This window comes from Pelophylax lessonae (genome assembly GCF_965119305.1).
Source record: "Pelophylax lessonae genome assembly, chromosome: 1".
NCBI lineage: Eukaryota > Metazoa > Chordata > Amphibia > Anura > Ranidae > Pelophylax > Pelophylax lessonae.
Genome location: NC_138768.1, coordinates 758,566,850 through 758,594,349, shown reverse-complemented (window position 1 = coordinate 758,594,349; position 27,500 = coordinate 758,566,850). Strand labels below are relative to the sequence as shown.

The 27,500-nt window shown below is 41.7% G+C and overlaps 1 protein-coding gene across 1 annotated transcript in view; it reads left to right on the top strand.

Moving 5' to 3' along the window:
- The window catches only part of PGM2 (phosphoglucomutase 2), a 93,478-nt gene that overhangs the window by 19,163 nt on the left and 46,815 nt on the right, over positions 1-27,500 (top strand). Inside the window, exons 3-7 of the mRNA XM_082252801.1 lie at positions 284-390; positions 7,990-8,074; positions 14,856-14,939; positions 17,892-18,085; positions 21,007-21,196. Coding sequence (XP_082108927.1) covers positions 284-390; positions 7,990-8,074; positions 14,856-14,939; positions 17,892-18,085; positions 21,007-21,196 — 660 coding nt within the window. The remainder of the gene's footprint in view (positions 1-283; positions 391-7,989; positions 8,075-14,855; positions 14,940-17,891; positions 18,086-21,006; positions 21,197-27,500) is intronic.

The following is a 27,500-nucleotide window of genomic DNA, read 5'->3' as shown; positions in this document are numbered from 1 at the left end:
GTTTTTGAGTGTCATGGCAAAGGCTGTGAATACTTATGTACATGGGATTTAATTTATTAAAAAAAAAAAAAAAAATATTTCAAACAAACTTCTTTTACATTGTAATTATGGTGTATTGTTTGTAGAATTTTGAGGAAAATAATGAATTTAATCTATTTTGGAATAAGGCTGTAACATAAGGAAAATGTGGAAAAAGTGGAGCACTGTAAATACTTTCCGGATACACTGTATGTATTTGTAATGTTTATACACTGTAACTAATAAAGAAATGCTTTGTTTAAAGGGATTCTGTCGATACCTTGAAAAGAATATCAGTGATCTGAAGGAAAGGGGTGTTGTTATTGGCTATGATGCTCGAGCTCACCCAGCAAGTGCAGGAAGCAGTAAGAGGTAAATCTGGTCCTATTCTACAGCTTGCCATACACCGTTATTTATTTATTTTCATTCAGCCAGTTGGCTGAACAAACAAAAACTAACATTCCTCCATCTACACAAACAAGGTGGACAGAAGAATATAATAACCCTGTTCCACCGGGACATTGTATTTTTGACAGAGCACCCACCATGGTCAGTTTTTCACTGATTAGCAACCGCAGTCCATAATTGTTGGAGCCCATACACTGAACAGCATCCACGTTAACCTTAACATAGTTGCATAGTACGTGAGGTTGAATAAAGACAATAGTCCATCCAGTTCAACTTGTGTAGGTGTATGTGGCTGTAATCCTCTCGCATACCCCTGAATGTTCTGATCCTTGAGATGTACATCTAGTAGTCTTTTGAAAGCCACCATACTACCCGCAGAAACCACCTCTTGTGGTAGAGAATTCCACAATCTTGTAGCCCTAACAGTAAAGAACACCCCGCGTTGCCTGAGGTTAAAACGCTTCTCCTCTAATCGCATTGTATGCCCCCGAGTCCTCATGCAATCCCTGCGACTGAACAGCTTTTTTTCTAAGCCTAGATCCCCATTGAGATATTTAAAAATTGCTATCATGTCCCCCCTCAGGCGTCTCTTCTCCAGGGAGAATAAATCAAGCGATTGCAGACGCTCCTCATAATCAAGGTCCTCCAATCCCCAAATTAGTTTAGTTGCCCTTCTCTGGACCCTCTCCAGCTCCAACACATCCCTTCTGAGGACTGGTGACCAGAACTGGACAGAATACTTCAGATGCGGTCAGACCAGAGTTTTATAAAGTGGAAGGATTATGGTCTTATCTCTGGAATACATCCCTTTCTTTATGCATGCTAATATTCTGCTAGCCTTTGCAGCTGCCGCTTGACATTGCATGCTGTTGCCTAGTCTATCATCCACCAAGACTCCCAGATCCTTCTCCATTTTTGATTCTCCCAGGGGTTCCCCTCCTAACGTGTATGGTGCTTTTATGTTGCTAGTCCCCAAGTGCAAAACCTTACACTTCTCCACGTTAAACCTCATTTGCCAAGTCGTTGCCCACTCCGTTATTTTGTCCAGGTCATTCTGTAGGATATCTGCTTCATGCTGTTCTGTTATTGCCCTGCCTAATTTTGTGTCATCTGCAAAAACTGATATTGAACTACTGATCCCGTCCTCAATGCTGTTTATGAATAAAAGAAAGATATAACTGCGCTAAATACTAGATAACACAGCAGCAACTTAAATTGTGACAAGCAAAAATGGGTATATGTAAGGGCTAAGTTGCGCTAATGGGTACTACATCCACAGATAAATGTAAGATGAAGCACACTAATGATAGTCCAACATTGGTGACAAGTCCGTATCCAAATGAAAGGCACAGTCCAAAACAAACGATTCCAGTGGCAGATGATTAAACCAACATTCAATTCTCCTTACCAGAATGCAGAATAGAGTTTGCCCAATACTCAAGTCAGATCAAAACGCTCAGCCTTCGGTCGGTGTGATCAATTAGTCCTCTCAACCACAAATAATGATCATATGCAAAGAAAAAATAGACAGTACATAGCGTAATACTGTTGAATGCTATTTCGTCACCAAGAGGAGTGCACACCGTCACCAGATGGCTAATAGTGGAAAGCACCAGTAACCTTAGGTCCCAAGTCCTCACCAGATGTTCAATAATTAAGGTGATGGTTAAAAATGAAAGTGACACACAGAGACCTCTCCCGATATCACTGCCTCTTACCAGATTAAAGATAAGTGAGGGCCACACAGTCTGAAAAGGAAGTGACACACAGAGACCTCTCCCGATAACACTGCCTCTTACCAGATTGTATATAAGTGAGAGCCACACAGTCTGTCGTCCCGTCTCCGGAGCCGATAGCTCTGATGGTCCCTCCAAATATCAAATTCTCCCAGAATGTGTTGGGTTAAGCCACTCTCCCCAGAAGCCAATCCTTAGAACAGGTGTCACCAGGAGAGATTCTAGGGCTGACTCGATCGTGTATCGTATGGTATAGAAAAAACAAAGCACTACATAGTGCATTACCACAGACACTTTAATAGTAAAAAAGACAGCAACTTACAACATAAAGGATAATTCCAGCAAGGTTATAGGCGAGCCGCCGGCCGGTCGGCTCCTCCGCCCGTCCTGATAGACACTCGTTCCCACAAGCAGGTGACGTCAGCACGCCGCGACCGACGCACGTTTCGTCAAATGTGACGTTTTCAAGGTACGGGCGGCGCGCTGACGCCACCGCTTATATACAAAGGACAAGTCCCTCATGTGATCCACCTGAGCAGCTCAAACCGCCATATTGGATCAGGGAAGAGACAAGGAAAGGACAGCTGCCACGCCAATCACTGGAGAGGTTGCTGCCGTACATACTATATTATATAAAATTAATTAAATAATACAAAGAAAACCTAAATAACAGAAATTAACTCGAAAAGCAAAAAGCTAAATGAGGTTTTATAATCAAATTAAATGAATAGCGCCATCTGCTGACAAGCATAGGCGACATCTTAAATCAATGTTCTAAGTCATGTGGAAACCATAGGCTGCCACAGACCACCATAGGCATTTGACAGAGGCCAAATTTCATAATCACACGATCCTCAGTAAATCAAAATTGATAATTATATAAATGTGGGTCCAATAGAACCACCTAATGGTAATTACAGGTGTTCCCAGAACCAACTCGCACCAATAAGGTATAGCCCTCTTCAGATAAATGATTAAAACATAATTAAGTACAAAAATATATTAGCATCTAGTTTGATAAAATTCAAATGAATTAAGAAATAAAAATTAAAAAGATGTCACTGCCCTAAAAAGGGGATAGGCCCAACATATCAAATCCCTTGGTCGCTAAGCTGTATCAATAAAGGCGTTGACATCAATATCAACATTAAGCCCATAGGGCTTATATGTTCTGACCTTATGGATCCAGGACATCTCCATCCTGGAAATACTCCGTATTAGGGGCTCACCCCTCCACTTGGGGGTAAATTTATCGATCCCCAAAAATAATATATTCCTGGGATCTTTGTTATGGGCTGTCAAGAAATGTTTAGAGACCGAGTGCCTATCAAAACCCTTGTGAATGTTAGCAATATGCTCATTGAGTCGGACACTCAAAGGGCGCTTGGTCCGCCCTATATATTGTAACCCGCACGGGCACTGGAGCAGATATACCACCCCAGTGGTCGTGCAAGAAACAAAAGGGCTTATTTTAAAAGTTTTACCATTGCTAGTAGAAACAAATTCTTTTGTGTTCTTTTTTTCTAATGCAATTCAATCGACAAACCTGGCATCTATTGCATTTATAGAACCCCTTCAGTTGTTCTAAAAACGTAGGTTGTTTAACCGGAGGCTCAATAATATTAGGAGCAACCAGGTCACGAAGGTTGGGTGTCCCTTTGAAAATAACACGTGGTTTTTCTACCACTATATTTTTCAAAACGGGATCATTCTGCAGGATGTGCCAATGACGCTGAATGATTTTTTTAATACCCATGTGTTGGTTGGAGAAGGTTGTGATGAAAGATGGACAGGCATTAACATCAACAACTCCCTCCCGAACACTAGGCCTCAACAAATCAGATCTGTCCATCCTGCTCACCGTCTCCAAGGACTCAGTTAAAGTACCGTGATCATAGCCCTTCTCCAGGAACCTCTCTGTGAGGACCTGTGCCTGAGACAGGAACTCACCATGTTCCGAACAATTGCGTCGTAGACGCATAAATTGCCCCTTAGGGACCGCCTTCAACCAGGACTCATGGTGACAACTGTCCACCGGGATGTACGAGTTCCTGTCGGTGGCTTTAAAATGTGTCTTTGTACTGAACCTGCCATTAGAAATCGAGATTGACAAGTCCAAAAAGGTGATACTGTTCTGGCTTATCTCATAATTTAAATGAATACCTCTGGTGTTATTATTTAAGGATTCAAGAAAATCAATCAAATCTGACTCTTGACCATCCCACAGGAGGAGGATATCATCTATATACCTGGCCCACAGCACCAACTGTGGTCTGCTGTGGCCATAGATGACATCCTCCTCCCATTGGGCCATAAACAAATTGGCCAAGGACGGGGCATATTTGGCGCCCATTGCAACCCCAGTATCCTGTCGGTAGAACAATCCACCAAACCAAAAATAATTATGCTTGGTTGCAAACATTAACAGTTCCATAATAAATGAAATCTGTAGATTGGGTAGGCCCGATTCCCTATTCAGATACATGTTGACTGCATCCAGACCCAACTCATGGGGAATAATTGTATATAGTGACGACGCATCTGCCGTCACCATCCACATGCCTCTAGTGGGAGTGAAGTTGGAAAGAGTATTGATAACCTGCCTAGTATCCCGAATATAGGAAGGCATCCTTTGTACTAGAGGTTGCAAGTAAAAGTCAATGTATTTCCCCACCCGGGACGTCACAGAGTCGATGCCACTGACGATGGGACGTCCCGGGGGGGAAGTCAGACTTTTATGGATCTTAGGCAAGTAATATATGACAGGGGTACGCGGACATTTCGGCACAAGAAAAGATGACTCCTTGTTAAGAATGTTGAGTTGACGTCCCCTGTCTACAATACTCGCCAGTTCTCGTTTATAGAGACCTTTAGGGTCCTTTGATAGGACGGAATAGGTGGAGCCATCATCTAGGATACGGTGCATCTCCTGCAAATAATCGCATCTATCCAGGACGACTATAGCTCCACCTTTATCCGCGGGTCTGATGACTAGTTCCCTATTCTTACATAAGGAATCAAGTCCCTCCTGCAGATCTTTATTTAATTTACATTTGTGCACTTTCATAGACTCAAGGTCTCTAAGTACAATGTCCCTAAAGACCTTGATTGAAGGGGCCAAAGATCCCGGAGGGTTAAATAAAGAAGCGTTCGCCAACCCTGAGTGATGAAACTCTGGTGTTGAGCGATTTTCTTTAATGGGATTGTTAGCCATATAACGCTTAATATTAACCCTCCTGATAAATTTGTGCACATCCATGTAGGTTTCAAATTTATTGAGGGCCCTAGGGGGTGCAAATTTCAGACCCTTGTCTAGAATCCTTTTCTCGGGTTCAGACAAGACAGCCTTACTTAGGTTAAAGATACCAACTCCTGCTACATCCTTACTTTTTTTGAGTTGGATCCTTCTCCCTCCTCTGGTTCCTCGTTTTGGTCTGCCTGTCTTTTGGTGCCTTGATTTACCCTGGGAAAACCCCATCCCGGGTAGCTTTGGCCTAATTGTTGCGTACCCGGGAGAGGAGCACCAGTATCCACAGCCTTACGAGGTTGGGATGTTTGAGAACCAGAAGATCCCTCATCCTCTGGGCATACACTATCCCTTAACGGGAAGAATTGGTTCCTAGTTGGTACATTATAATACTGACCACCCTGACGTTGGTCATTACCATAAGGGGCCTCTTCATATTCTCCACAATCGTCACGGCCATAGTCTGGGTTTGCCCATGGCTGGTTGTATCTGTAATTGGGTGGTCCCTGCCTCCATTGGGGATTTTGGTCATACCCATAAGCAGAGTGTTGACCCTGGGGATGGGGCCTCCATTGAGGGCCGAAATTTCGGTAAGGTCCCTGTTTACCTCCCTCGAAACCTCGCCAATGGGGTCCCATCCACGGACCCCCTCCTGGTCCCATGTCATTGTTATTCCAATGGCCTGGCTGGTTAGCCGTATGCGAACCATTAGGCTTTTTAGGTTGCTTCATCTTGTTAGGTTAATGTTAGGTAAATGAATAAATTGAACAAGGTTGGTCCTAGGACTGAGCCTTGGGGGACCCCGCTTACTACCTCAGACCAGTCTGAGTATGCGCTGTTTATTACCACCCTTTGGACACGCCCTTTTAGCCAGTTCCATATCCAAGAGCAAACCCTGCTGTCGATACCTGCAGACCTTATTTTATAAATTAAGCGCTTATGGGGAACTGTATCAAACGCCTTAGCAAAATCTAGGTACACCACATCCACTGGTCTGCCCCTATCTAGCTTACAGCTCACCTCCTCATAGAATGTTAAGAGATTGGTTTGACAAGAACGCCAATTTGTAAACCCGTGCTGGTTACTACTGATGATGCTGTTGTCCTTAGCAAACTCTACGATATAGTCCCTTATCATCCCCTCCAGAAGTTTACATACTACTGATGTCAGACTGACAGGCCTATAATTTCCCGGTATATGCCTCTGACCCTTTTTGAATATCGGAATCACGTTAGCTTTCCTCCACTCCCCTGGTACATCTCCTGTCCTAATACTGTCCGCAAAGATCAGGAACAGTGGTCTGGATATAACCTTACTGAGTTCCTTGAGTACTCTCGGATGTACGCCATCCGGGCCTGGTGATTTGTTTGTGTTGAGTTTATCCAGCCTTTCCCTGATTTCACCCTCTGTTAGCCATAGTGGCAAGTCCTATGTATTACTACTAACCATTCAGTCATGGTCAGTGTACCCCTCCGTTTCCTGTGTAAAGACTGACGAGAAATAAGCATTCAGCACGGTTGCTTTTTCAGTGTCCTCTGTAACCATCCTCCCATCCTCGTTAATCCTTGTAACATCAATAGATACTCCATTGCCCAAATTGAGTTACCTCTTCCTGCCTGGAGCTCATCTGACCACTGTGATTGGCTGTCAATCATCACATGATCAGAAGCTTTGTTCCACCAGCTACCGATGTCTTCTCAGGACCGAGTGGCGTTTTTAGAGACGAGATTAGAACAATAAAGACCCAGAATGAGCTGGATGAACTTCCCATTCTCACTGTAGCACTGGGAGACACACACCCACACACACATATCTCTATATATATATATATATATATATATATATATATATATATATATATATATATATAGTAAAGCCTTGTACACACGCAACGATTGTTGGCCGACCGATAGGCCGTCTTTTGTCCAGTGTTGTTGTGTTGGTTGAAATGTGCTCTAGACTGCACACAAATTTTTTCGGCCAACAATAACCAACTTCAGAAGTGATGTCATGTGATGGTTTACTTTCCGTGTGTTTTTTCTTCTCTGAGCATGCCCAGACTTGCTCATCTGATTTTTGTCTGCCGAAATCTGTACTGACTGACGAACAATCGGCCGTTCTGTTGACGGCCAACAAAAATTTTATAGCCTGCACACCAGATTTTTTTCAGCTGAAAAGTCGCAGTCGGTTGTCTGAAGCATCATACTAACAAGCTGACAATCGGCAGATCGGACGTTGGCCGAAAATTCACGGCCAATAATTGTTGCGTGTGTACGAGGCTTTAGCACACACAATTTACCAAACTAAAACTCGCAGTTTGAGTCCTGTTTTTATTGTATTTTCAAATGCAGGTATAAAGCATAGATAAATTGCTCATTCGGTATGTAAACCTTCATGTGCATATGGTCCTTACCAAGAATAATCTGTGTTTTATTACAATAAGTACGCACTGGCACTAAAGATATGAAAGCTAAAGTATGAATGTGTTATCAAAACGATTTTTTTTTTTTTTTAAAGAAACAATTATCTCTTTTTATAAAGCAGCGCAGCACACTTGACTAAATAATTTTTCTTTCTTAGGTTTGCAAAACTTGCTGCTACAGCCTTCATCAGTCAAGGTGTCCCCGTGTACCTCTTCTCCAGTATCACACCAACACCTTTTGTTGTAAGTATTTATTTCAGTGATTCTGTTTGACTTTTTAATGTGGACCATTCTAGCAAAACTCTGTCCGGGGTAACAAGTACCCAGTAAAGAAGACTTTTTTTTTTTTTTTTATTACTAGATCTGTGCCAATGGTCAAAAACCAAAATAATATTTATTTTTGTACTTTTACTGAAAATCACAAAATACTGTATGAACAGATACATAATGCATATGTTAAGGTAGGGGGCTCAATTATTTATTCAAAGGTTCTGTTCTCCTCTATTAAGTGAGTATTATGTTCAATTGGATTAAATCATTTTAACAGGTTTTATGTTTGGTCGACCACACTACATGGTGGCCATAAAAGGTTGGGAGAAATAGAAGTGCTTCCTTTTTAAAGTGGTTGTAAACCCTTACATATACAGTGGGTATAGAAAACAATCAGCCCCCTTTTTAAAATGAACACATTTTGTTTGCTTTGCAGCCTGACATGAAGACAGACACAGTTTTTGTTTTATCCAGCTGTAGTTACACCGTGCAACTTATAACATCCTAGTGAAAGATATAACGCCAGCATGTCAGAAAATAATAAAAATTTAAAAATAGAACCATTTAGTTAGAAAAAGGATCAACCAGACCTCAAAATGACTTGTACACTCAATTGGGTGCAGCTAATCACTTGCTCAGTGGCACATAAAGCCATTTGATCTTTAGCTGTGACCAGCTGTGGTCATTTTGAGTAGCTCAGCATGAAAAGTGCTTTCCTGGAACATTTCAGTCCCTGATAGTGCAACTGAAGCAAACCATCCACTATGGATGGCAAGGCACCGTCAAAAGATGTCCGGGATAAAGTTGTGGACAGGCATAAGTCAGGAAATGGATACAAAAAAAATTCAAAGGCTTTATCAATGCCTAGAAGCACAGTGAATTCTCTTATTAAGAATTGGAAGGTATTTGGTACAAAACAGACCCTCCCTGGATCAGGACGTCGCCCCACACTGGATGAAAGAGTCAGGAGGAAACTGGTCAGAGAGGCTACCAAGAGGCCGAGCACAACTCTGAAGCAGTTGCAGGAATTTATGACAGAGTAGTCATTGTGTGCATGTGACAACAGTATCACAAATTCTCCACAAATGTGCCTTGTTTGGGACGGTTGCAAGAAAAAAGCCACTCGTAAACAAAGGTCACATGCAGACATGACTAAACTTTGCCAAAATGCAACTTTAGATTTTGAGGCCACAGTAAAAAGGTGTTATGGTCAGATGAGACTAAAATTGGATTATTTGGCCTCAACACCAAATGATATCCCTGATGGAAATCCAATACAGCTCACCATCCAAAAAAAACATTCCTACAGTAAAGCATGGAGGTGATAATATCCTGTTATGGGGGTGTTTCTCTTCAGCGGGTACTGGAGCACTTGTCAGGATAGAAGCAAATGGATAGGGAAAAATGTCATATTCTTGAGGAAAATCTGCTGCCCTCTGCCTGAAAGTTGTCAATAGGAACAAGGTTTACCTTCCAACATGGCAATGTCCCAAAGCACACAGCAAAAATGACCACACAGTGGTTGAAGGAGAAAAAGGTGAATGTTCTTGCATGGCCTAGTCTGAGCCCAGACTTGGGGCTCTTTCACACAGGCGGACCGTTCAGATCCGCCTGTCCCTTTTTTTTGGCGGATCTGAACGGTCCCCCCATGCATCCCTATGAGGTATCGGATGTCAGCGGAGACATGTCCGCTGACATCCGATCCGTCAAATCTGGACGGATGGAAACCCTATTTTCCATCCGTCCCAGCGGATCGGATGAGAACGGACGGACGGTCCGTTCCCATCCGATTTCCCCCATAGAGATGCATGGGGAACTGACAGCTGTGTCTCCGCACACAGCGCGGAGAACAGCTGTCATTCTCCTGCTCAGCGTGGGATCGGCGGATCGATCCCCCGCTGAGAAAAACTGACTCCGTCCGACGGAGTGTGTGAAACCCCATTAAAAATCTGTGAAACCCCCCATTAAAAATCTGTGGAATGGCTTGAAGACTGAAGTCCACAAATGGTCACCATCAAATGTTAACTGATGTTGAGCAGTTCTTCTGCAAAGAGTGGGCAAATATTGCAAAGTTTAGATGTTCAAATTTAGTGGAGATTTTTTCCAACAGCTTTAAAGCAAAAGGTGGTTCAACAAAATATTGACACAAGGGGGTCATCCATTTACCAACTCCCTGATTTCTGCTTTTGATTCTTTTTTTTTTTTTTTTGTTTTTTTCTTTCTGACATGTTGGTGTTATATCTTTTCACTTGGATGTTGTAAGTTGCACTATGAAAATACAGTTGGACAATACATAACCTGGTCTGTCTTGATTTCAGGCTGCAAAATGCAATTATTTTAAAGGTGGGTAATTATTTTCTTTACCCACTGTACCCAGTGAAGTGACTGGCCTCAGGTCATGCACAGAGATGAAACAAACCCTCCTACATACGTTTTACATGTTTATCTGTAGTCCTCTCCTCTACATCTGTTCAAAATGTAGAATTTATCAAGCTTTTCTAAGCATTCAGAAAAAAAAGGGGGCGGAGAGCTGCAGTTACTCTCTGCAGAGCTCAGTGTGGAGAGCTCTAAAAGCTAATTGAAGGGAAGGGACACCCCCCCCTTCATACAGCACACAGAATCAGAGCTGAGGCTCTCAATCAGCTGGAGCTCCCTCCCTGTCACCATTTTTCTCTTGGTGTCAGGAAAACCTGTCAGAAGTGATTCATGCTGATAGCAGAGGAAGGAAGCAGCAGACAGAAATTACGCTTGGTGCTCTTAATTGAGACAAGTACACACTATAGAGGGATATGCTTTGTTCATATTTCACGTTTTGAGGTTTTTAACCACTTTGACTTGTTTGAAAAGTGTGACTGCTCTCATACTCATCCCATTTTCAGTGCCTGAAATGCAGCCAGCGAAGCCTAATAAATCTGATATCCCATCATGAACATTCGGCAGGTTTTTCTTGCTGTATGAGTCCTCACTGGGAACATTAAACATCTTATTTTGTTCTGGTGACCACCGAGAATAAACGTGGGAGAAAAGGAAGAGGTGAAATCTTTCAATGGGAACATTGGAATTGTTCCAGTGACTATTTTCCTCACTTTGAAGAGGTTTAAACCAGGGCGTCACTAATAACTTTTTTTTTTTTTTTTTTTTTTTTATATATCTACGAGTACCGATACTTTCGGTCAAGTACTGGCCCATACCGAGTACCGATACTTTGCAGTGCAATGCAATTTGCGTCAGTACAAAAACAAATAGGCGCAAATGCATGCAATTTGAGCAGGAATGTAGTGTGATTCCTGCCCGAATCGCATGCCATTTCTCCCAGAGGAAAGGACTGGGGTCTGTGACAGACCGATGTGGGGTTAGGGGTTTCCGCTTCCCGGTCGTTTTCCCCCCTTACGGGACCCGCTGGTAGTGGGGAAAACGATCCAGTCCGCTCTCCTCTCAGGCAGGAAGTCTAGTGAGGGCAAGATGGCCTACGCTCGATTCTATGGCCTTGGAGGACCGGAGCGACATCATACCTCACTCCCTAGTAATGGATTTAAAGAGTCCATTTTTTTTTTTCTTTTTTAGTGTAGATGTGAGATCTGAGGTCTTTTTTTGACCACAGATCTCACATTAAAGAGTTCCTGTCATGTTTCTTTCTATAATAACACAGGTAAGATGAATCGGCGCTAGTTCAAAAACACAGTGAATAGAGTCCTTATAAGCTTTTAGTGTCCAAAATATTATTGGGAGCACCATCAATGAATAAGTCCACAAGTTTAGGCAGTTATCAGCAATTGCTGAAGCGATTTTTTTTTTTTTTTTTTTTTTTCCCCAGTACATGAAAGAAAAACAAATACAGAGGTGCCTCTAAATGCAGACTATAGATGCACTTTTTAATGGTAAGTAGCAAGCTACATAAAAAAACTCACATTTTCCATGAGTATAGAAAGCCTTAGTCAATTGATGAGGAGTCCCTCCACGGCGTCCTGTGCATTGGGACTTGGAGGCCTTCACGGCGCATGCTCCAAAACACGACGCGAGTGGATGACGTCCCTGCCGCAGGATTTGCGGTCCACGTTGCATTCCAGCCCTCAATTCTGTCTAGTCTCCATCTTTCCTTCTCGAATGCCGGCAATATTCAAACAGGGGGGAGAAGGTTGCTGCACCAGCTAAAGGCCCCCCTGCTTGGATGCCGTGGAGGGACACCTCATCAGTTGACGTAAGGCTTTCTATACTCATGGAAAATGTGAGTTTTTTTTTTTTTTTTTTTTTTTTTGTTTTTTTTTGTTTTTTTTTTTTTGTAGCTTGCTACTTACCTTTAAAAAGTGCATTTACAGTCTGCATTTAGAGGTGCCTCTGTATTTGTTTTTCTTTCATGCCTATTTCTATTACAAGGGATGTTTACATTCCTTGTAATAGGAATAAAAGTGATCAAAAAAAAAAGTAAAAATTAAAAGATAAAAAAAAAAAATTAAAACGCCCTGTCCCCGTTAGCTCGCGCGCAGAAGCAAACGCATACGCAAGTTGTGTCCACATATGTAAACGGTGTTCAAACCACATGTGAGGTATCGCTGCGATTGTTAAGAGCGAGAGCAATCATTTGAGCCCTAGAAATTTTTAAAGTGTCGCCTATGGGCTTTTTAAGCACCAATGTTTGTCGCCATTCCATGAGCGTGCGCAATTTTGAAGCATGACATGTTGGGTATCTATTTACTCAGCGTAACATTATCTTTCACGTTATAGAAAAAATTGGGCTAACTTTACTGTTTTCTTATTTTTGAATTAAAAAAAGTGAATTTTTCCCAAATAAATTGTGTTTGTAAGACTGCTGCGCAAATACATTGTGATAAAAAAATATTGCAACGATCTCCATTTTATTCTCTAGGGTCTCTGCTTAAAAAAATAAATAAAAATAAATATATATATATATATATATATATATATATATATATATATATATATATATATATATATATATATATATATATATATATATATATATATATATATATATATATGTATATATATATATATATGTATATATGTATATGTATGTGTGTGTGTGTTTGTTTGGGAGTTCTAAGTATTGTTCTAGCAACAAAAACTGATTTTACCTTGTAAGCAACAAGTGTCAGAAAAAGGCCCGGTCCAGAAGTGGTTAAACTGGAGTGTGCAAAATCTGGTGCAGCGCTGCATAGAAACCAATCAGCTTCCTTTTTTTTTTTTTTTTTTTTTTTTTATTTGTTTTTGTCAAAGCTTTATTGAACAAGCTGAAGTTAGAATCTGGCTACCATCCACAGCTGCACCAGATGTTGCACTCTCCAGTTTTATTAAATCAGACCTGTTTGCGTGTGTATATGTGATACTGTCTGTACCAAGCCCTCATTTAATCACTGCTTGACGTTTTTTTTTTGTTTAATGGAAAAAATAAAAAAGACAAAATTTAGAAGCGTTTTTCATAGTTTTGTTATAAAGTTTTGCAAAATGGTATACTTCACTGATAAAGCTGCACTGGAGGGCGCTGATGGTCACTGCTAGGCCTTGATTGGCAGCACTGTTGGGACTGCCCTGATCATTGCCCTGATTATCAATGTAAATGTCCCTTTTACACAAGCCAGTTATTGGCTCTCCTTTCCTCACGCTGACAGCATGAGGAAAGGAATGCGGGTAACCGGTTTGTGTTTACATCGTGATCTGCTGTGATTGGACATAGCCGATCACATGGTAAATAGCTGCTGATTGGCTCTTTACCCCGATCTGTGATCAGCTGTGTCACAAGGACACAGCGATCAGAGTGCGCCCGCAGTGGGGCACTTTGACGGGAGGATGTCATATGACACCCTCCCAGAACTGGCTGGCTGCGCTGTAGCCGTTTTTCAGGTATAGCGTGGACAGCAAGTGGTTAAACCTGTGTACAGACATTTTGGAGTCAGCTGTGCTGCCTTATGAGATCAGCCACTGCCTAAAGCAACAATGAGCGGAGAGGAAAAGAGCTGAGGGGTCATGGAGTAAAGCATATCTAAGGCTTAAAGTAGAACTAAAGCCCAAACTCTTTTTTATAGTTTTGGATAGAGTGGAGATGGATTAGATCACTGATTAGGTTTTTATTGCTGTCTGTGCCCCCTTTAGGGAGGTTCCCCCTCTCTATTTGTCATGTTTACCATTGTCCTTGAAAGTAAAAGAAAACCCCAAATTTTAGGTTGTCCCCAGGAAATGAGAGGTGAAATTTTCCAATGGGGACACTAGTTCGGGTGATCTGGGGGTCCCCAAGGAATTCCCTTAATTTGCAGGGATGTCCTTTGGCTCTGGGACAGGAATTGAAGGTAAAACTCTAATGGTACACAGATGGCAAAAAATAAACTGACAAGGGTAACCCTCCCTTACTCTATACATTTACTTTAAACCCATTTCTTATTTTTGGATAGAGTAGAGAATAGGTAATTCCATCTGTATTCCTGGTGGCAAGACTCGCCTTCTTGGTTTGTTCTGCTGACCTTCATCACCAGAACACAAAGTAATAGAAAATCAAACCAGATATGATTGATACGGGAGGGGCAGAGAAATCTTTTAATGATAGCCAATGAGGGGAATTACCATTACTTTGTGTCCCAGCTATGAAAGCAAATTTTGTTCTACATTCAAGGGTTGAGTAAATGCTTTCCCCTCCTTTCTTCTTTTTTTTTTTTTTTTTTTTTGTGTGTGTAATACTTTATTAGCTTCTGTGTATATGTTGTTCAGTGTCAGAAATATTGGTTGCTTAATTTTTGTCTTCTAGCCATATACATTGACACATCTCAATCTTTGTGCTGGAATTATGGTTACTGCCTCCCACAATCCAAAGCAAGACAATGGTTACAAGGTAAGTTGTAAATATTGAGTTTATTTATTGAGGAAGATCCAGAGAACTACCCATCATGTTGCTCTATTATGTTGTTAATTAGCACCCGTAAATAAACTTTTAGCTTTGATCAAGCTTCATTTCTTTACCTCTGCTGGTCATACAGTTGACCCTTCTTTTTGGAAGATTTCTATCATGCTTTCATTAATAACACCATTGCATGTTGTTGAAAGATCCATAGTAATGTCACCTGTGTTCCTAGGATTTGAGCAAGCTAATGTTCCAAACTGAGTTGGAGATTTCATTAAAATGCATTTCAACTGGCATTGTAGTAATTTCACGAATTTCTAGCACAAGGTTTTAATTCATTGTTTAAAACCACAAGCAATTGATATAAGGTGCTGCTGATCACTGTGGTTAAAAGCTTCTAAAATTGCATGAGTTTATGACCAGTATTCGAACTTTTGTTGGCAGCATTTCCCAGCCTTATTTTCCCCCCTTGCTTGCCCCTCTTTTAAATATTACACTTTATACCTCTCCATTGGCTGAACTAAGCAATGCTGCTTGCTTGAAAAGGGAGAGCACACTGTGCATGTTTGGGCTTTCAAGCGGCCGTCTCTCACTCTTCCGGGTTGGTGGATCTGATGCACGCCCGCTCGCAAACTCTGCAGATATGCGCTGTATTTTCTTCACAAATGTGAGTTGTTTATCATTATGGATTAAAGATTGCTATACTGCATACAGAGAGCATTAGATCGTTCTTTCTTTTCTCCTACACATACTGGTAACATTGTTTGTTGAGCTGACAGTGCATCGGAGGTGTAATCATTGACAACGCTTAACCACTTAAGCCCTGGAAGATTTTACCCCCTTCATGACCAGGGGGTTTTTTGAGATTTTTTTACTGCGTGACTTTAACAGACAATTGCGCGGTCGTGCAACACTGTACCTAAACGAATTTCACGTCCTTTTCTTCCCACAAGCAGAGCTTTCTTTTGGTGGTATTTGATCACCTGTGCGATTTTTTTTTTTTTTTTTGATCATGCGCTATAAACAAAAAAAGAGCGTAAATTTTGCAAAAATAACAATATTTTTCACTTTTTTTTATATGAAATTCCCCCCCAAAAAAATGTAAAAATCTACATTTTTTTTTTAACTTTTTCGGCCAATTTGTTTTATGCTACATAGGTTTGGTAAAAAAAATCGCAAAAAGCGTATTTTGATTGGTTTGCGCAAAAGTTATCGCGTTTACTAACAAAGGGAAAGATTTTTGTCATTTTTGTTGTTTTTTTTTTTTTTTTTTTAACGAGTAATGGCGGCGATCTGCGATTTTTTTTTTTTTTTTTTTTTTTTTTTTTTTTTTTTTTTTTTGACACTGGCAGGGAAGGACACTGGCAGGGAAGGGGTTAACTGTATTGGACAGGGAGGGGTTAAGTGTGTCCTAGGGGCGTGTTTCTAACTGTAGTGGGACAGGTCTACTATTGTAAAAACAGAGATCAACGGTTCTACATAGTAGAACCGTCTGATCTCCATTTTTACACAGGGGAGAATGACAGGCAGCTTGTTTACATAAGCCGCCCGCCTTTCTCCCGCTGTACCGACGATCGTAGTGTGACCGGCGGACATCGGGTCCGCCGGTCACACGCCCGCACTCCTCTGTGAACGAGCCGAGGCGGGCGCGCGCTCGCCCGCTATTGGCTCAAAACCCGGTGACAGGCGAGCGACTTAGACCTACGTCACTCTGCCTGGCCGGGGCTGACTGCCGTAGTAAATATACTGTGCGCAGTCGGCAAGTAGTTAAGGAAGAAAGTGTGAGGATGCGCTTTTATTTTGAGATGACATGCTGGTTGACCCTGTAGGGTCTCTTTGTTGAGGTGAGCGGCAGTGTGAACAGGTGGTGGGTTTGCATGAGCACTCGTGGAGACAAGCACCTTATGGAATTGCCATAGGACCACTTTACACTGGAGATTCTACCTGCTTATATGGACACCTAATAACATTGGGACTCTGCATGATTTACTTTATGATTTATGAATTTACCACTAGGATTGCGCTGCACTATTTTTCTATTATGTTTGGGCTTTAAATGAGGGAGCTTAGCCCCTTTGATAGTGGGGACAAGTTTGCAAGTGTCTAGGCGGGATGGAAATGAGCTCTTACTATTGGAGTTTTTCGGAAAGGCTTTGGGGTGCCGTTCATGGCCTGCAGATATGGAATTTAGTTCTGGTTCACACTAGGAATCTTTAAATGGGGTGCAGGAAATGTGCACGGCGTGTGGGTTTTCTGCACTACGTTCTAGTGTTCACGGTCCCTCAAAGTGGTAGTAAACTATTTTTTGCTACTTTTACCTACAGGTAAGCTTATTATAAAGCTTCCCTATAGGTAAAACGAAAATGATGTTCCTTCTGAGCACGTGTGCCCGTGACATCACTGGCTGCTGCTCACTGGAATATCTCCTAAATGGTGTACGGGTTCAATTGGCCCGGCCTGTAAACCCGGAAGGAGGACCGGGTGAAGATGGAAGCCTTGTCAGTGGTTCAGTCTCTCATAATGTGCTCGTATGCGATCCATTATTCATTATGATATTACCTTGCAGGGAGATTGTTTCTTCATTTTTTATTTTTTTCTTTGGGGAAAATGTACTACAGCTTTAAAGTAAGCAAATCTTTTGCAAACTGCACAGTGTTTCTATCAGATGCAGCCACTGTTCAGGTATTCCAACAGGAACTGGTTTCAGCGTCCGAATACAATAGCCACAGTGGCCAGTTTTTGTCCATTCTCGGCTTATAGCATTGATGGAGGAATCGGTTATGGAAAAAATAGTATGATGTTGTGTATGGCCCGTTTAGCTTATTTTACTTGTTATTTATGTGTACATGTTAACCATAATGCAGCCATTTGTTTCTGTTTTCTGAACTAAGTTTTGCAAGTCAGCGGAGCTATTCACCATGTTCTATGTCCTTCATGTTGAAGGTGTACTGGGAGAATGGTGCACAGATCATTCCACCACATGACGCGGGTATCGCTCAGTCTATTGAAGAGAACCTAGAGCCGTGGCCACAGGCCTGGGAGGACTCTCTTATTGACGGCAACTCACTTCTAAAAGATCCATTCCAGTCTATTAATAAGGATTACTTTTCTGATTTACAGAAGCACTGCTTCCACAGGTGAGCAAAAAAGTAATTATTTACATTACTGTTAGTTGGGCCTCAATAAAAGACATAAGGTGACTATAGACCTCAGGCAAGTGTCCAGAGTGCCAAGACCAACCCTATGCATAAGGGGCATGAACAGAATTTTTCTAGTGTTTTAAATAGAGCAGAAAATTAGATTATTAATGCTGCCTTCTATTGGGAATACATTATTTTTGTTTTACTGTGTTTTTCTGTAGGTGGAACGCATGAGCTGTGTTATTTGTGTTCACTTTGGGGGGGGGGGGGGGGAAGTCTTGTGAACATAACATTGCCTGGTAAAGAAGTGTCCAAATTTTTTATGATTTGTTATTAAAGTGGTTGTAAATTGCGACAGTAAAAAAAAAAAAAATTTTCCCCTGTAAGGAACTTGCATTATGGACTATGTACAAAAGAGAAATTGGCCCATGGGACTTTGTGTGAGGTACGTGTTGGTGGCTGGGAAAAAAATTGACTTATACAGTCGATAAAAGCAATATTGTAATTTTATTGCATAATATGCACAGGTTGTAGGAACAAATGATAACATGTGCTCAATGGCGCATGCTGTAGCTCAAAGGCTATATGTAGAAAAATATAAACAACACAGGCATATGAAGATAACATGTTGGCATAAAACTTGGTGTAACCACTCATAGACAGGCATAACATAAGATAACATGACAGTTGAATATAACATCGTGATCTGACGCGTTTCGGGAGCAATCTCCCTTCTTCAGAGATCAGTATATTCAATGTGTATCTAAAAAAAGAACATTGTAGTTTAAATATGCAATATTGTTATGATTTATAGAATTGAGAAATTTCCATCAAAGGATGGAAACTAGATGGAGTGTATAATACTCACAACTCAATAGGACTTAGATGGAATGATTGGGATTCTCGTGTGACAGCGGCGCATTGTGTCTGACCCGGGAGCTGAAGGATCCCATAGTGGCAGCCAGAAATGCGGGTCCCTGGTAGGTGGGTGGTGAGTGTGGAAAACCAGAAAGAGAAACAGAAGCACCTTGCCACCTGTCATGTAAAAAATTATAATAGTGGTAAGGGGGTAGCCATTGCTTGCAATTAAATATATCAGACATGGTGTGCATGAGGTAGAAGGATTTAGTGTGGGAGAAGGAAGGAAATCCCATGTGAAACAAAATATGTGCTGAAAAGCAGTAGGTGAAGGAAAGTGAAGGTGGGGATGTGAAGCAGTTGAGCTGAAGGGGGTGAAAAGACGTCACCGCGCTGATCACGTGCTGTTACATCTGCGGGTCGGAGAGGTCCGCTCTCCAGCGTTCCTCTCCTCCACGAGATCACAGACGCTGCTGCCCTGATTGATCTCTCTATGCCCGCTGCATGACGCTAGGATCCCATCCGTGCTGTCGGCTTCGGATCCAATTGGTAGGTCAGTCACTGAGTTATCTTTTCACTTATTCCCTCCTATCAACCCCTTGTCTCTTTTCACCCCCTTCAGCTCAACTGCTTCACATCCCCACCTTCACTTTCCTTCACCTACTGCTTTTCAGCACATATTTTGTTTCACATGGGATTTCCTTCCTTCTCCCACACTAAATCCTTCTACCTCATGCACACCATGTCTGATATATTTAATTGCAAGCAATGGCTACCCCCTTACCACTATTATAATTTTTTACATGACAGGTGGCAAGGTGCTTCTGTTTCTCTTTCTGGTTTTCCACACTCACCACCCACCTACCAGGGACCCGCATTTCTGGCTGCCACTATGGGATCCTTCAGCTCCCGGGTCAGACACAATGCGCCGCTGTCACACGAGAATCCCAATCATTCCATCTAAGTCCTATTGAGTTGTGAGTATTATACACTCCATCTAGTTTCCATCCTTTGATGGAAATTTCTCAATTCTATAAATCATAACAATATTGCATATTTAAACTACAATGTTCTTTTTTTAGATACACATTGAATATACTGATCTCTGAAGAAGGGAGATTGCTCCCGAAACGCGTCAGATCACGATGTTATATTCAACTGTCATGTTATCTTATCATGTTATGCCTGTCTATGAGTGGTTACACCAAGTTTTATGCCAACATGTTATCTTCATATGCCTGTGTTGTTTATATTTTTCTACATATAGCCTTTGAGCTACAGCATGCGCCATTGAGCACATGTTATCATTTGTTCCTACAACCTGTGCATATTATGCAATAAAATTACAATATTGCTTTTATCGACTGTATAAGTCAATTTTTTTCCCAGCCACCAACACGTACCTCACACAAAGTCCCGTGGGCCAATTTCTCTTTTGTACATATATTTTGGGATGGAGGAGTGTTTTGGTGGAAATCGGATCATTGCCCCTTTTTGCATTATGGACTAGTATTTACCTTCGAATGAAGCCCTCCAGGGACACGCTGTCACCGCTGATAGGGCTTCCATCTTCCCCCGGCCTTTCTTCCAGGTTTGCTGGCTCCGGCTGTATGCATGGCCAGAGCCACGTTGACGTCACTCCCGCACATGTGCTTGGGAGCCCCCAGCTCCGACTCGGAGCTCTGAAGATCCGGCACTGTATGCTACTTGGAGAGCTGAAACTCCACTGCTGTTGCTGAATTGATGCATTGGAAATCACCAGTTTTGTAGCTTTTTTAAAAGCATCTCGAATGATATCTGGGCCTCGGAATAGCCCTCATTGCCTCCGTTTCTGTGCATTTACTTCTTGCATGTGTGCTGCTTTCCAGCACATTGAGCCAATTCCAGAGAACCAGTGGGGGGTCTTTGACTGTGTCTACTGCTCCTATTTTCTGTTTGTGGAAAAATAAGATATTTCACGGTCTGCTGATTTATTTTTCCTTTTGTGTTGGAAGCTATATGCTTTTCTCAGATTTAACACATTTGTAACTGTGTGTGAATGACACTTTCCTTTCTTGCAGAGACATTAACAAGTGCTCCGAGCTAAAATTTGTGCACACATCTGTGCATGGCGTTGGCCACGATTTTGTGCAATCAGCATTCCAGGCTTTCAGTTTCAGTCCTCCACTTGCTGTCCAAGAGCAAAAAGATCCAGACCCAGAGTTTCCTACAGTGAAATACCCCAATCCTGAAGAAGGAAAAGGAGTCCTGGTAAGGGTCTTTACTAATGTTTCTTATGTGTCATAAGCATTCAACATTTTTGTGTTTTCTTTATTTCAAATGGATATTTGATTGTTTGTTTTTTGTTTTTTTTATGCTAATAGATATTCAGTTATTATACTTCAGTTATTCATCAAAAAAGTTAATTTCTCTCAGACAAGAGTTGCTGGTTTTTGAATGTGTAATTTATCAGTTTTTAAAGTGAACCTGTACTTTCTCCTCGTGGTTGGAGAACTTGATTAAAGTTGAAGGAAAGGAATAACTTATGTGTTAGGCATTGCTCCCCCTCTGCTCTTCTCCTTTCTGCTTACATTTTCTGAGTACTCGTTTAAGTGTTTGTGTGTGGTCAAGTGACCGCAGAGCCCCAACTCATCCCTCACTCTTTTTCTCTCTGCGGCTGGTTGTCCAAACTCTTCTCATGGCCTAACAACGCTGGCAGCTCTGGACACTGGCGTGTCATGGGTATAAGGAATTCTGCACTGTTGTTGACTGTCCAAGGTGCACCCACCGATCAATCAGACATTGCAGTGGTATGATCAAATAGGAAATTGCTTTCTGAATACTTGTTTTTCTATCACCTTAAATTGCAGAGTATGTTGTACTTCTTGCTGTCAACCAGATGCGCCACTAGAGCCCTGAGAAATACACATGGCACTTCTCAGTATAGATGAGCATGTAATATGTTCTTCTTGACCTGTACACTACTCATTCCTGTAAGTGTTTACTGAATTGGTGGTGGGAAGTGCCACATCAGAAATCTACATAGAAGCCATACATGGGGAGAAATGCAGATTCTGAAGGCACCACTCACACATACAGGCATACCCCACTTTTAAGTACATTACCTTTTTTCATTTCTCAATGCATGTAAATACACTAGCTCCATAGGAAATCTTGATTAGCTTGACATGGCACTGCTCCCAAACCATAAGTGACAAGGACACCAAGCTTGGGGAGCATGTTAAGGGGATCTAGGACTATAACATGGTAGATAACCTACGCAAGCTGGCCGGCCACAAATAGGATATGTTGTAGTCCTGGGTCCCCTCTCGGTGCTTTCTAAGTTTGGTATCCCTGTCACTTATGGTTTGGGAGTAGTGCCATGTCAAGCTGACCAAGATATCCGATAGACGCCAATGTTAAAAACCAGGAGTAGTGCCATGCCAAGCTAACCAGGCTGTGTCTGTACTCGCGAGTGTATGTAAAGTGAGTGTACTTAAAACGGGGTATGCCTGTATATTACAAGACAGAGGGGCTCCTGAGAAGGCCCCTTGGTCCAATATACAGTGCATCCAGAAAGTATTCACTGAGCTTCACTTTTTCAACATTTTGTTATGTTACAGCCTTTTTCCAAAACTGATTAAATTCATGATTTTCCATCATAATTCTATAAACCATTCCCCATAATGATAATGTAAAAGAGGTTTATTTGATATCTTTACAAATTTATTAAAAATAAACAAAAAAAATCACATGTGCATAAGTATTCACAGCCTTCTTAAAAACATCTGTACCAGATGAAACCGTTACACATTGTAAAGAACAATTTCTTTTCAATGGCAACCCAATGCAATTACGTACTTGGGTATTAAGCTACCAAGCCACCTCTCAGACTTGTACGGTAAAAATTATCTACCCATCCTCCACTCCATCTCAGATGACCTCCGAAAATGGGAAAAATCCCCTTTCTCATGGTTTGGCCACGCTGCCATCATAAACAGTGTGTTAAACCTGTCACTTTAAATCCTTGGCTCAGTCAATGAACAGTCCAGGGAATTTGGTTTTTTGGGTTTTTTATTTGAAATTGGGATGGGAGGAGGGATGAGTGGGATACTCCAACAAGAAATATGCACAATCCTGAGGACAATTAATTGTAGTGTGTGTGTGTGTGTGTGTGTGTGTGGCAAGGCCGCTGCTTCACTCTGCCACTGAAGTGAAGATGAAGAAACTGAACTCCTGTTTAGGTTACTCTTCAGGGTCTAACTTGGCACACCCTTTCTCTCGCTCACTGTGTGTGCTGAACTCCTGTCCACTGACATTCTACTGGAGTGGTCCCCTTCCTGGGCAGACCCCTTGCAAGCTTCCCGGTACTCACAGACACTGTTTGTTTTTTTCCCTGGGTTGCTTCTGCCTTCAACTCCCTTGTCAGCATCCACTGGACCTTCCGGATCAGCACCACACAAATGGGTCTCCTTCAGACAAACTATGTATGGTTTGTGTTTCTTAAGAAATGAGAAGACCAGGGACTGTTTGCGAGCTGAGTTCAATCCTCTAACATTCCATGAAAGAATCTTCAAACGATTAGCCATATTAATAGGTCATAAGACATATGAACGAATGTCTGATACCCGTAGGGCATCCAACATTCCATTTCCAGCATAACTGAGCGATTATAGTAGAGAAGACATATTGGAAGGAACTGAAAAACAAATATAATGTATTATAAATTGGCGCTAAAATCGCATAAAAAGTAAGTAAAATCAAAATCACATAAATAACATAGGTGTGATAATATGTGCAAGTACCCACTCCAAAGTGGATAAGTGAAGGTGCATATATAATCAAGAATAATAAAGGTATATAATAAAATTAGAATGAAATGTGCAATCTTCAAAAAAAACATAAATGAAATGCACTCGGTGTAGAGCAAGATAGTCCAGAGGTTCCAATAAGAAACCAAAAAGTAGGTAAAAATTGGGTCAATACAGTCCAATAAAAATCATGATAATCATTAAAGGTGAAAAAAAGAAAAAAAAAAGGTGTTTTCCATGTGTCAGGAAATCCACCGAGTAAACAACCACCTATGAGTGCAATGGCCGCTCACTTCACTGGGAATAAATAATGCTTTCAGATTAATCAAACAGGAACATAGATGAAATCCTTCTCATTGATGGTAATAAGCCTTATAGTAGGGATAATAGCCTCCATACAATACATTCCCATGTATTACTGGATCATCCACAGCAGCTCGTAGAGGGAAAAGAATTAGGGCTCCATAGTGTAGTAAGATTAAAATAATACTTTAATAAAATAGACAACTTGCATTTAAAATCACAATGTAGTGTAGAAAAGAGACCAGCGGGGTCTCCAAACTGCGTCTGGCTTCAGTATTAGGAACTTCCAGTTTTTGCCGAAAAACCGGAAGTGACGTCAGCCGGGTTATTATTATTATTATTATTATTATTATTATTATTAATATTATACAGGATTTATATATCGCCAACAGTTTGTGCAGCGCTTAACAAAATGAAGGCAGACATTACAGTTACAATACAATTTGGAACAAGAGGAATCAGAGGACCCTGCTTGTTAGAGCTTACAATCTAAAAGGGAGGGTCAGTTGATACAAAAGTTAATAGTTGTGGGGGATAAGCTGATGGAGAAAGTGAAACAGTGTATTAGTTAGTAGCCAGATAGGCTTCTTTTAAAGAGAAGGGTTTTCAGGGATCGTCTAGAGATGGATAGATTAGGGGACAGTCGGACAGATTGGGGTAGAGAGTTCCAAAGAATGGGAGAAGCTCTGGAGAAATCCTGGAGGCGAGCATGGGAAAAGGTGAGAAGGGAGCTAGAGAGCAGGAGGTCTTGGGAGGACCGAAGAGAGCGGCTTGGTTGATATTTTGAGATCAGGTTAGTGATGTAGCTGGGGGCAGAGTTGTGGATGGCAATAAACTATTGTTAGCACTTTGAATTTTATTCGTTGGGTGAGTGGAAGCCAGTGAAGGGATTGGCAGAGAGGGGTGGAGGACACTGAACGGTTGGTAAGGTGGATAAGTCTTGCAGCAGAATTCATTATGTAATGAAGGGGGGATAATCTATGTAAAGGTAATCTAATAAGGAGGGAGTTGCAGTAGTCGAGGCGAGCGATAACCAGGGCGTGAATTAAAAGCTTGGTGGTTTCGTTGGTTAAAAAGGCCCGTATTCTATCGATGTTGCAGAGGTTAAGGCGGCATGATTTGAACAGGGATTGGATGTGAGCCTGAAAGGACATGGGGGTTTTATTTATATATTTATATATATATATATATATATATATATATATATATATATATATATATATATATATATATATATATATATATAATCTCTGATTTGTATTCCTATTCCGGTTAGCGCATTGGTTTATTCATCCACTTACTGAAAAACAATATTTAACAGGCTTGAAAAACTAAAATACCATAAGAAACAAAAATAATGGCATGTTAAGATCCCAACCCACCCACCCACCCTGCTCATCCATCCCAAATATAGACAGCCTATGACCCAAACAAGAAAAAACAATAGTCAGTAAACCCTATGATGCGAGCATCATAACCAGGTAGGGGGTTAAAACAGGGTTGAAGAATGGAACATCATGTGTGATCCTCTTCGGGAAGAACATCTGAGGTGTAATACTCCCGAATCCACCAGAAAAGTACGCCACAGCCCCCTGAGCATACCGGCCCCTAGGATATCGGATACGATGACCACAGCAGTGACAATGGACCGGGTGACTGTACATTTCGCAGGAGGATCATCCCCAGCGGGATAAGGAGGATAAACAGGATAATGTAGAAACAACTGACTTGGGGTTAAATGTTTCCCAGAGATAAACTGAATCTGTAGGAAAGTCAAAACGATACATAGGGTAGTAACAGCAGGATTCTCAATGTTTAGCGCCTGCAAGAATGTTGCAAGCCACCGAAGTTTTGTCCAAACAGGAGGAAGCATCAGCAGGTGAAGTGAAGAAGTGGGATTTGCTAGCATGGATGACTACGTTTTGCCGGGTATAGCATGGAGTATGGTATGTCTTGAGCTCGTAGTCTAGCTTTAACAGAGGTAAAGGAAGCTCTTTTGTTTTTGTACCTCGGCCGAGAAGTCTGGGAATATGCGGATGACCTGGCTGTTGTAGTGCAATTCTCCTTTCAGTCGTGCAGCTTGCAAAATAGCCACCTAGTCTTGAAAATGAAGAATGCATGCAATTGGGGGTTGTGGTGGGGCGCCCGCTGGAGGAGGGCGAGGGGGGAGTATGATGCACTCGAAGGAGAAGAAGGGTGGGATGACATTGTGGCCCAGTGTCTTTCATCCAGGTAAGTAGGGATTGCTCCGGTTGGTCCCACAAAAACTTTTATTTAGGCGGGAACTAGAGCTGCACGATTCTGGCCAAAATGAGAATCACGATTTTTTTTGCTTGGAATAAAGATCACGATTCTCTGTGTAACATCTTTTACATTATAAAAAAAATTGGGATAACTTTACGTTTTTGTTTTATTTATTTTTTTTTTTTTTTATTCATTAAAGTGTATTAATTGCGTTTGAAAGACTGCTGCGCAAATACAGTGTGACATAAAAATTTACAACAATCCCCATTTTATTCTGCAGGGTCTCTGCTAAAAAAAAAATATATAAATGTTTGAGGGTTCTAACTACTTTTCTAGGAAAAATAAACTGATTTAACTTGCAAGCAACAAGTGTAGGAAAAAGGTTTAGTATTTAAGAGGTTAAACTTCCTTCCTCCAGCAGAGGGAAAGAAAAGATACAATGTAATCCATTTGTGTTTACAGTTCAGTGGGAGACTAATGCTGATAGGCTTTTGCGGGAGGCTTTTTTTTTTTTTTTTGACAGCTGCTCCCTCATAGATTTGTAAAGAATTGAGCAAGTGTCATGTTAAGATCGTCAGGGGGAGTGAATCGCGATCTCGATTCTGTTACGATTAATCGTGCAGCTCTAGCGGGAACTATTTTCAAAATCATCTACTTTAGTGCGAAGTGCCATTAACTTACTGGAAGTTTCCCGCACTGTGACAGTAAGAGGGGTGATGGTGTCTTCCACAGTACTAATTGGATCTTCAGTAGCCCCTGTACCATCACGCAAATTTTAGACATCATGTTTCAATAGAGAAAAGTTGATATTATGGTGTCTATCCGTGCAGTCAGTGTAGCTTTGCAGTCTTGAATAGCAGACATTATCTGTGTCAGTGTGGGCTCAGCAGGGGGAATTGCAGGCTCACCTTGCTCCGCTGTGTCTGGAATAATCTCTGCATAAGTAGAGGGCCGTGGGGGGTGTCGGGAGTCCCAGGGCTGTGGAGCGGAAGAAGACCTCCTGTGTACTCTGCAGGGGAAGCCGGGCTGCAGTGGCCGAGGAGGGAGCAAGGTCACCGACATCATTTTGGCTGAGAAACCGGTCGATCGCTCCATCCGTTTCACCATTGCAGGCGGTCAGTGTGGGCATGAGATTCCGGGGAGCCCGGCGGTGCAGTCCGGAGGTAGAAAGGGGCAGGATGGACAGCAGGATAAGAAGAGGAAGCGCGGAGCTCAGA